This window comes from Anthonomus grandis, chromosome 4 (assembly GCF_022605725.1).
Source record: "Anthonomus grandis grandis chromosome 4, icAntGran1.3, whole genome shotgun sequence".
Taxonomy (NCBI): Eukaryota; Metazoa; Arthropoda; class Insecta; order Coleoptera; family Curculionidae; genus Anthonomus; species Anthonomus grandis.
The window spans coordinates 19739132-19750122 of record NC_065549.1 but is presented as its reverse complement, the minus strand read 5'-3'; the positions used below and the strand labels follow the sequence as shown (position 1 = coordinate 19750122).

Sequence of the window (10991 nt, the reverse complement as noted above, 5' to 3'; positions counted from 1 at the left end):
AGTTAAAGACACTGAGTTTTTAACTAAGGGGTTATAAAGAAAACTTTTGAGATCCAGTGATATTAAAGATTTTCTGCGATATTGCAAAAGAAAGAATTTATCATATTCATAGATATTTAGATCTTCTGTTTTGTAACCAGACGATCTATTTGTTTTACTTTTAATTTTTGTAATAGGCGATAAAATATTAAGGTTTTCAGGAAGAGAACATTTATTGCCATCAATGAGGTGACGTCAACCAATGACTTTAAAATGAATAATATCAACCGATTCCAAGCGGTTGAAGCGGTCTATCGGTAATTACCGTTCCTAAATAGTATTAACCGAACACATCCAAGCGGCTATAGTTATAACCGTGTTGAGATACGTGACGTCACTAATTAGCCTTTTATACGTCATCAATTTGGAACAGTAATTACCCACGACCGGAGCTGTTTTCTAAACGTCAAATGCCAACCAAGGATATTGAAATAAGTGCGGGAAAAAATAAAAACAAACAACAAATTATTTCCTTTTTAAAAAAGGTCCAAGCGGACACGATTGGTTATGTTATAAGGGAAGTGTTCAAGGTCAACCAAGGGCTTAACTGCGGTTAAAACCGATAGATCGCTTGAAATCGGTTATCGTCTGAAGTTCTCCAACTTACGTTACGTGAACACGCACCTTTAATGTCAATTGTCATTGTCAATCTAATGTGTCTAATGTCACATCTGGCGCCTGGCCTGACATTCAACTTCAAATACGAAAACACAAAACTCCTAAACAAATATATGAAAACTAAAGTGCGAAGTTATTTTATATTTAAAAATCTTACACAAAAAAAGAATTTTTATAATTTGGGTATTTGTTTCGTGTTAGGAAATCGGTTTTATAGACGCTAGTGTAAAAATGAAGACTATGTCTAAAAGGAACGGGAGAGTTAAACCACCAATTCCCACAGCAAAGTCACCAAATAACAATCAAAACACAAAAAGAATATTGAAGCTCTTAGACCACAACGTAACTAAAAATACGAATGAAGAATCAGGAACCTTCTCAAAGAGCTACAAAAGGAATCAAGCTAGATCAAGAAGTAAACCTTGCCCTAAAGAGAATGCTGGAAATCAAAGAAATTCCAATACAGCTAAATCAGTAAATAACAAAATAAAATCTGATAAAAATCCAAAAAAGTTAGTCACAGAGCAGTCTTTAAAACCTGTGAAAGACCAGCAATTAAAAATGGTGGACAAAACTCATCAATATGTTATGACTGGACAAAGATCTAAAACTGTTGAGCTGCCCACAGCAAATCAAAACTTTATAAAAAATCCCATGTTTGTTACTTCAACACCAAAAAAAGAAACAATAGCCATGCCTATTGCGCCTCTTAGTAACAGACCCAATAAAAGACCTGTTAAGCCTAGTCATCAGTTAAATGAAACAATATTTGAGACTACTCGATCAATATTGAGAAGTGCTGGCCCAATTACTTCATTGACTACATTTGATTCTTCTAGAGATGTTATCAATAAAATTGAAAGGAATCATCATATTTTTGAAAAAAGCTTAAAGATTATTTTAGAAGATATTCAAGCCAAAACTCCTCTTAGAAGATCAAAAAGCTTATGTGCTGACAAAAAGTCAAAATACACTGAAAATGTTAATATTGAAAACCATAAAATACTAAAAGTAGTATTAACTTCATCTCCAAAAAAAACTATTTCTTCAACTTCTAATGTGACACCTATAAAACCTAGGCATTTGTTATTTAACACTACTCAATCAAGATCTAAAAGTGCTGGCTCAGTTAATTCATTGACTACATTTGATTCTTCTAGAGATGTCATAAATAAAATGGAAAGGAATCATTATATTTTTGAAAAAAGCTTGAAGATTATTTTAGAAGATATTCAAGCTAAACCTCCTCTCAGAAGGTCAAAAAGTTTATGTGCTGACATTAAAGCAAAATGCACTGAAAATGTTAATACTGAAAAGCATAAAATACTAACAACAGGCTTAACCTCATCTCCAAAAAAAACCATTTCTTCAACTTTTAACACTACTCAATCAAGATCTAAAAGTGCTGGCCCAATTAATTCATTGACTACATTTGATTTATCTAGAGATGTTATAAATAAAACGGAAAGGAACCGTAATATTTTTGAAAGATGTTTAAAGGTTGTATTAGAAGATATTCAACCCAAAACTCATCTCAGGAGATCAAAAAGCTTATGTCTTGACAGAAGGGCAAAATATACTGAAAACAGAAGTATTGAAAAACATAAAATACAAAAGGTAGTTTTAATGCCTTCTCCAAACAAAAATATCTATTCAAGTTCTAATGTCAGACCAAGTAAAAGACCTAAAAAACCTAGCCATTGGTTAAATGAATCCTTATTTGTTACAACAGTAAGAAAAAAGTCAATATCAAATAGTGCTAGCCAAAGTTCCTTGCACCAAATCAATTTTTCTAAAGATGTGACAGAAATCCCAAAGAATAATGCAGATGCTATTTTGAGTAAACAAAAGTTAATTAACAAAAGACAAGTAACAACAAAAAAAAGTTTAGAAAACACTAAAACAGAAGACAATGGGAATTTAGGAAAAAAGCATTGTGATACACATCAGCCAACAATTAAAACTACATCTCAAAATTTTATTGGAGAGAAGATGTTAGTCATTAATTTAGATAGACTTAATAACCAGACAGATTTTGATAAATTATCTAAAATAATAGAAGAGAACAAAAATCATCAAACTCAAACTAGTAACAAAAGCAAAAAAAAACTAAGAAAAAACCAACAACCAGTTAGGAAAACTAAGACTTTAAATCTGCATAAACTAAAAAAAAAAGCAGTAACCTTTAAACCACCAACTGCACTCGAATTAAGAAACCTTAAGCCCAAAACATATTTAGAAGAAAGTGATATTGAAACAGTTGATCAAATGAACAAAAAGACATATGACTCCATACCAGTTTATAGGAAACCCCTACCAGAATCTCCAAAAAGGTGTAAAACTGTTGCTGACCTTTATGAATTCACAGATATAAGCCCGAAAAAAGTTATAAAACAAAAAACTTGTAGGAGGTCGTCTATGTTATTTGATAAACACATTTATAAAGTTATGAAGAGCATTGAGAGTAAGGAAGCCAAAGTGAGAAAAAGAACCAAAAAAGCTACTAAACCACATTTAAAAGATTATGAGGGTATTATCAGTGGTATTGTAAAGAATATTGCAAACAAAATTAACAAGAAAAAACCAATTAAAGATGAAAAAAGTGCTATACATAAAGAAAAAGCACAACATGATAATAATACTAATAAAATTCTTGTAAGTGAAACTGAGTTGGATGATGAGATGGAAATTATCCACAGCCCACCTGGTTTACCTAGTAGAGACAACACTCCAGAACCACCAAGAAGCAATGTTACTACTGAAAAGCCACTACCAATACCAATTACTGATATAAATCAATCAACCCCGATTCCATTTGCTTTACCAAATAATGTCAACACAAAAAGAGGCATAAATAATCCTCAAGAACATGTAGTGCTACATAGTATTCACAGTTCAGATAATTCACTTAGCCAACAAGATATAGATAGCTGTTTTGGCTTTGAAGAAAATGATCCAAACAATATAAATGTAGTGAGAGGAGGAGCTGCAATAGATTCTCCAGCCAATTTCCATGTAAGAAGACCAAATGCAAATAGCACAATGTGTCAAAGAGTTTCCAGTCCATGGAGGCCAAATTTGAACATTCAGAAAGTACCTCATTTTGTTAGTGTTAAAAATAATGCTTTACCAAGAATAGATCAAGATATGGTACTTGACCATACATTTGTGGATCAGTTTGAGAAGAATGATTCAAAAACGGTTAATAATAATACCCCTGCGAAAAAGTCTCCTATACAGACAAGCATTTTGGATTTTGTGGAATGCAATGTGGAACAGAAACAAAATATGTTGATGCAGAGAAGTTTATATGATGTGGATGAATTTGATAGCCCTGAAAAAATAAGTAAGAGGAAGTTGAATGGAAGGGTTAAAGAAGTTAGAAGAAATCTTCAAGTTGTCACAGGTAAAAACTTATGGTTATATATGTTATATTTTTTCAACATTTACAAAACCTTTATACATTTTTACATTTTACATTTTTTTACATTTTACAATAAAAAAAATTGCAAAAGCTTATTGTACGGCCTTGTTCAAGTTGAAAATGCGAAAAACTCAACTAATTTCTGTGAATTGACAATCTAAATGAATTTTAAATCAATTTATTTGATTCTAACATTTAAAATGCTACCCTTATTTAAAATTTTAATCTGTAACAAAATATAAGAGTTGTTTACAATAAGGCATTTTTTATAATATGGTCTGATACCCCAAAGCATTTTATATATATTTCCCAAAACTATTTTCCATTTGAACCCATAACCTTTTTGGGAAAATAAATTGTTAGAAAGAACCATAGACCCACAAGGATTTCCAAATCTTGTGCAGATTTTTTTCTCTGAGGTTGTTTAAAATATAAAATGGCACATCCTATATTTCATTCCTATATTCATGCAAAAAAAAATTATATATTTTATTAAAAATATTTTACTATACATTGATTTTTAAATGCTTTCATATTTTAGCTGCACTCTACAAAATGTATTATTATATATTATTGTAGTTTATTAATGATATGATACATTTTTTAGCACTTGGTGACATCACTAATACTTCACCTCAAAAGAGAAGTCCTCTACTGCCCCTCGATGAATCTCAACAAGTCATTGATCAGCCAATCATCACAACCAGCATGGTTCAATCAGTTACTTACTTTGGTTTTGAAGAATCCACTGGATTAGTTGAAGACCAAGAAAACCAAGATGAAAATTCACCTGGCAAACCTTCCAGATTTAATTTGACTACATTAAAACAATATTACAAAAAACAGAAAAGAGCTGAACGTTTAAAGGAAAAAGAAAATGCAGCGATACCCGAAGAAATAAATGCTGCTCAAGATGACGAGAGTATCTCTTTAATGGAAAATTGCAGTGACGAGGTTAATGACGATGAATTGCAGTTATTTGAAGAACCTGAAGAGATGCTTGATAAAATGGTATTTTCTTAATAAATTAGAATGGTTCACGTTGCAATTGTTATGTATTTTAGGCTATGGAAGTTCAGGAAAAGAATCTCAAAAGGAGGAGAAGAGACTCTTGTAACTCTGATACCAGTGATACTGGAAGAAAGAAGCGAAAACATAAGAAAACTAAATTTGAGGTAAGTTCATGAAACTGCTTATAAATTGTATGTTTATAATAATATTGTAAATAATTTTAGTTGCAACAAGAAGCTTGGATAAATAGTTTTAATGAGGAATGTCACGATATCGAGAAGGAACAGTTGGAGTTGGAATAAGTTTTTATTCATATATTTTAGAAGCTATACAAGCTATACTATTTTTACATATTTTGAAAGCTTTAATTATATGTTTCAAGTTGTGCCAACGGTGTATAATCCAGTATGTGCAGGGTAGAGTGTGGCCTAGTGCTAAAATAAAGTAATTGCATTCGCCGTGAAGCAGGAAAGGTAGAAAGGTGCCTTATTTTTAAAATTCCAATATATTTTATGGACTTAAATTAAAAAAAGTTATATATATATGTGTACCCCAGAGCCAGACTATGTTAAGTCCAAAATGTTAATTTTTCAGTAGAGTAATTTTATTCCAAATATTTTACAAAATTTTAAATTACAAAAAACCAGTTTTTAAAATTTAATTTTTTATTGAATATTTAAATTTACTTCAAGGATAAGAATAAAGAGTAGAAAAGCGATTTTAGCATTTACCTATTGTTTTTTGATTTTTGTGACTTAACATAGTCTTCTTCAGATAATTTTAATTTTTTTTGGATTTAATTTATATTTTAAGTCCCAAAGAAGGGACTTAATATATTTTTAAAACGTGTTAAGTCCACTTATCGTTAATGCATAATTCATTCAAAAAAAAAAAACTACAAATATTTATTTAGACATTCAAATTGTAATTAAGAAAAGTTGGGTTACATACAAAAATTTTATAGTATTAGAAATATTTAGATTTTTATTCACTTTCTTCGTTTTTGCCATATTCTAAATTCTTATAATAATCATGGAATTTTTTTTGGTACCCATTTTAAAAGTTTTTGCAAATGGTTGTACTTTTTGGCTGAAAGTGGTTTAGGCCCTGTCCTAATGTGCCCCCATTCATATGGGCATGCAATTAGTTCGTTTGGTCCTTCTGTTGAAGTCAACTTCCATAAACTCTTTTCCAAAGTCTGCTTTATAGTATAAAATCCCAGGGTTATCTTTTCTAGCTTGCATATGAACCGCATGCCATATTAAAAAGTCTTTTCCCAAGTTATCCTTTTTCTGCTGAATATATGGTGCCGTCGAGCTATTAAAAAGTTGCTTAAACTCAAAGTCAGAAGTTTCCATGTTGACAACAATACTTCTTTGTTCCACATAGCCGAATTACCTGCTGCCAATCCCAAGGAGTCATAATCTGAAGTTGCGGAAGTTTTTTTCTTTCACGCTCGATCACAGAATGAACAACATCAGCCTCCAAATGAGTGTGTCCTCTCGCTAGAAACTTAAGATTAATGGTATTTATGTTTGGTTTAATCTGAAGGATGTAAAAATTATAAAATTAAATTATGTAAAAATAACCATTAAAATGTTTCTGTTTTGGCTGGGACAGTTATCGGACCAAATTGTTATCCCTTTTATCTCATCTGAAACATGTGTCTCTACCTATTTTATTAATCATGAAGCTTCATTTCCTCCGCGAGCAGCTACGCTCTCATCCCACATCACGCAAAAACTTTTTTCATCTGTCACATCTTGTATTGTTAAGTTATATGTCCACAGCTTAAGAGAATAGAAGCTTTGGGAGTTATGTAGATCTGGTGTTGGTAGACATTTCTGGAGATCAATCAGTATAACTTTTGTTTCTCGTAAATTTTCCCTCGACTTTTTTTTATTTTCGAATTTAAGCTTATATTTATAGTTGGTATCTGCAATATGCTTGTCATAGTCAGTTTGCGCGCTTGGCCGTAATTCAAGAGATTCCGCTTCACAGATATTAAGCTGAAGCTCACCGCATAGGTCACAGGTGTCGTTGTCAGGACTCTTAAAGGAGTAGTTATATTCATAGTTAAATATCTCTGAATATAACCACTCCTTTGCAATGTTTTCGGCTCCAAGACCATTCTCTTGAGATTCTTCTAAATAAAGATTATACATCCTACTTATATTCAAATGATTACCGAGATATTTCTTTTTTTTTTCCCGGGAATAGTGTGACTCGTAAGCTGGAAATTTCGAAATATGGGCTCGAACAGCGTTTTGTACCTCCTCTGAGATTTTGTTGACAGGTACGTGTTTTCTCTTTTATCAGGTGTTACAATGCCTCCATCCTTTTTCTTTTTAATTGCAGTATCCACTGTTTGCTGAAAGATGCTCAGTGTATTTAAAATAACTTTTTGCAAACCTTTTCTTTTACTCCGCCTGTTTCAAAACTATATTTATTAGTAAAATTTCTTTTTGCCCATCTTTGACCAGTTACCTCCCTACGTCTTTTTATTGGTATTTGAGAAACGTTGGATGCTATGTATTGCCTTCTTACATTTATTGTTTTTGATGGGCTCCAGAAATTCTTATGAATAATTTGGCGACGCACCTGAGAAATTTTATTTCTACATAAGAGTTTGCAAGTATCACCACACGGTTCCTTAAGAGATTTCGATTTCATAATACGATTGCCACTGTCCGTTTTGTATTCTAATCCTGAATACCGTTTCCTTTTTGTTACATTTTTTTTCCAAATTTTTGGATCTCGTCTTCTTTTTCGGGTTAGTATTTTAGCTTGTACTTCGCATTGATCTAGTTCAGCATTAGATGCACCTTCGCCTTCATCTTGCTCAGCTTCATCATCAGATTCATCTTCTAATTCTGATGATGAATAATTAGGATCCGTCACATCGTCATTACTGTCAAAATGTAATAATTCTCGGTCTGGAGTTCTATGCGATTGATGCTCCTCATCTTCTGCCGTTACATGTTTTTTTAATCTCCCTTCTAAATTATTCGAATCTGCGCTTAAACTAAATGCTGATTGCGGTGGAAGTACACATCATACATTTATGATAAATAGGATGAAATTATTGGATTGATTGGATAAAATGTTATGAAATATTAGTCAAAATTATTTAAGCTAGATAGTTTATAAAATTTAAGTGCTTTACAAACTTACCAGGTGTTTCCATTTTATTGAATCCTATCTCTAAATTCATTTGAAGGTTCTCTGGATATTCAGGTTTACACTCACTAGGAGGATCATCTTTTTTACTTTCGACAAATTCTGGAAAAATAATATTTCCTTTCTAAAATACCTATCACTTTTTTTTTAATTTAACACAAATATGTTAAGTCCCTAGTAATGCTAGGGGTAAACTATGTCCATTCTATGACTTAATTAATGCAAAAAAAACTATTAATTAGGACAATACGTTATTTAGTCTGTTAAAATAATAGGTGCCTTCTATAGTAAGAAGTATTTTTTACGTACCTGATTTTCTTATTCTGTTTAGACCTTGGTGATTTTCATCCTTTCCAGGTACTTCATCAGGTATCACCTTACCTAATATTTTAGCGGTCCTAGAAGACCACGGGGTCGTCGAAGTGACGGTGTCGATGACATTACTACCTTCCTCAAAAAATACAACTTTAAAACAATTTTAATCAAACAATAATTTTTAGCACTCCCGAAAAAAATTTTTATTTACGGATTTTATACATTAGACTAAATACGAAATCCCAAGCCAAATAAGGTTAATGCAACTTAACATTGATTGGGTTTGTGCGCTATGAGGACTTAACATTTTTTAAAACTGGCTATTTACAGTAATTTTTAAGATATGTTAAATCTAAAAATATCAAAAGATGGGCATAATGTTATGTGATTTAACATATTAAGGTTGATTTTTGTTAATTTGGACTTAACATAGTCTGGCTCTGGGGTACACATATATAGACTGCAGTAGAAAATTAACAAATGATTTTTTAGATTTTTTAAAATTGGGATACTGTTTTTTATTTTTCAGTTCTACATATTAGCACAATACTTTTATGTTTCCTTAAAATATCCTCAAAAATACCAGTCATTATAATATTTTTAACCCAAAATATGGGTCTTAATAAATTAGCTTCTCTCCATCCACGCTTTATAGTTCAAGAGTTTTATATCCACTCCAACCAGGACCTGGAGCTGCGAAAAAGAGGTAAATGGATTTTGCCTTGAAGCTTGAATTAATGTTTATCTTACCTGGGTATAGTTTTTTATTTATGACCATGAGTTTCGTGTTTCGAATTCACTTTTTTCTCAGGAATTTTTTTCTGTCCACTTCTCTATACAATTTTGCTAATAGACATCATATAAAGTAATAAACTAGCATTTAAGCCAGCTAAGACCAGTGTGTACAGAATAAGTTTGGGCACAGATTTATTTTTTTAAGCATAACATAATTTTAGGTATAAATGTTTCATTTCTGTTAATAGTATGATTTTTACCACAACTATAACTACAAATGAGTTTAAGACCTTTTTTTGTAAATACATCAGATTCTCTTTGGCACTATATTTAAATTTTAATAAATGTTTTGTATCAGGTTATCACATCTGGACAAGTCAGGTCTTGATGTGGAAAACAATTATTGCAATAACAAGTCACAAGTTAGAACGAGAACGATAGGGTTTCTCATATTAACCAGAGTCCGACCCAAATTAAATGTAGAGAACTGTATGATATGATGTCTTCATAACACTAGTCTTTGCTTTTGAGAGGAGCAAATCAATGTTTGCAATTTTTTGTGACTCTCGAAAGCTTTTGAATGTGTCTAAAGCTGCAAACTGATCCGATCTTATCTTTGTGATCGTCGGCAAATGGTGAGTATAGGGGACTGACTTCGGCAATCGTAATAAGAGCAGAAATTGGTTCCTCAAGGATATTTTGTAGCCTCTCCAATTTTTGTTTTAGGTTAATAGCTGACTTAGTATACATATAATGCAACCCTTCTTTACTACTACTTCATGGCTAATGCAATTTAAAAAATGTCAACATCTTACTTTGCTTTGTTGTTAATGATACATTAATATATTACCAAAATATACTATTAATGGTATGTCATAATTTGGGAGTATTCTTCTGCCGATAAAATATTTTATCCGTGACACTTCATATCCTAATTAAGTCGATAAATTCATATAAACGAGTGTTTTTTTCATTTTCAGTTTTTAATGCGTTTTTCAAAGACGGTTTTGTTACTGGAAAATATGTTAAAGGTACACCTTTTAATCTTCATTTCCTTTTTTTCAGCAACTAGTGGGGTAGCTATACACGGCTAGTTCTAAGTAGAAATAGTTCAAATATAATATATTCTTGTCAGTTTATAAAAAAAAACTTTAATACTCTTTTAAATAGAACTTGTAAGACCATTTATTTTAAAAAACATTTAGGGCCCACTTGTATGACCCTTTGAACTGAACTCAAAATTGGTCCAGGAATGCCACCTTGAAATGACATACTGTTAACACCCTATTCATTGCCAGTTTACTGTCACGGGTAATTAAATTAGAATTAAAATTCAGACACTGAGAATAACAATCTTTATTCACATATTTAATTTCGAGTTTTGTTATTCTTTTGTGGCATGTGTTATTTTGTAAGCGTTTTGAACCATATTTTTATACGTTGTTTTTTTATACATCAGTTATTTATTTTGTATAGAAATATTTCATAGCAGCATAGTTTTAATAAAAAATTTTCATAGTTTCTTACTTTTATTTGCCAAAACACCCAATTTGCTCTAATAGAATTCCTAATATATTTTCTCCATCCTAAGATGCTTAATAGGTGTAATCAAATAAATATTAACCTTACCGTGTTGGTTGCTTATTATATACTTATTTTTTTTTCAAAA

At 31.3% G+C, this 10991-nt stretch overlaps 1 protein-coding gene across 1 annotated transcript; it reads left to right on the top strand.

The window, feature by feature from the left end:
• Positions 1 to 723: 723 nt before the first annotated feature.
• Positions 724 to 10841, top strand: LOC126734783 (uncharacterized). The gene is made up of 4 exons (XM_050438506.1): positions 724 to 4063; positions 4689 to 5092; positions 5146 to 5256; positions 5317 to 10841. Exons 1-4 carry the CDS (start codon positions 889 to 891, stop codon positions 5392 to 5394), a joined length of 3768 nt encoding a protein of 1255 aa, XP_050294463.1. The 5' UTR covers positions 724 to 888; the 3' UTR covers positions 5395 to 10841.
• The last annotated feature ends 150 nt before the right edge of the window (positions 10842 to 10991 follow it).

Bases quoted from the DNA above. Each gene is read 5' to 3' on its own strand.
- LOC126734783 (XM_050438506.1), top strand. From the start codon at position 889: ATGAAGACTATGTCTAAAAGGAACGGGAGAGTTAAACCACCAATTCCC. The intron at 5,093-5,145 runs GTATTTTCTTAA...TATGTATTTTAG, and splicing joins AAGAGATGCTTGATAAAATG to GCTATGGAAGTTCAGGAAAA. The intron at 5,257-5,316 runs GTAAGTTCATGA...AAATAATTTTAG, and splicing joins ATAAGAAAACTAAATTTGAG to TTGCAACAAGAAGCTTGGAT.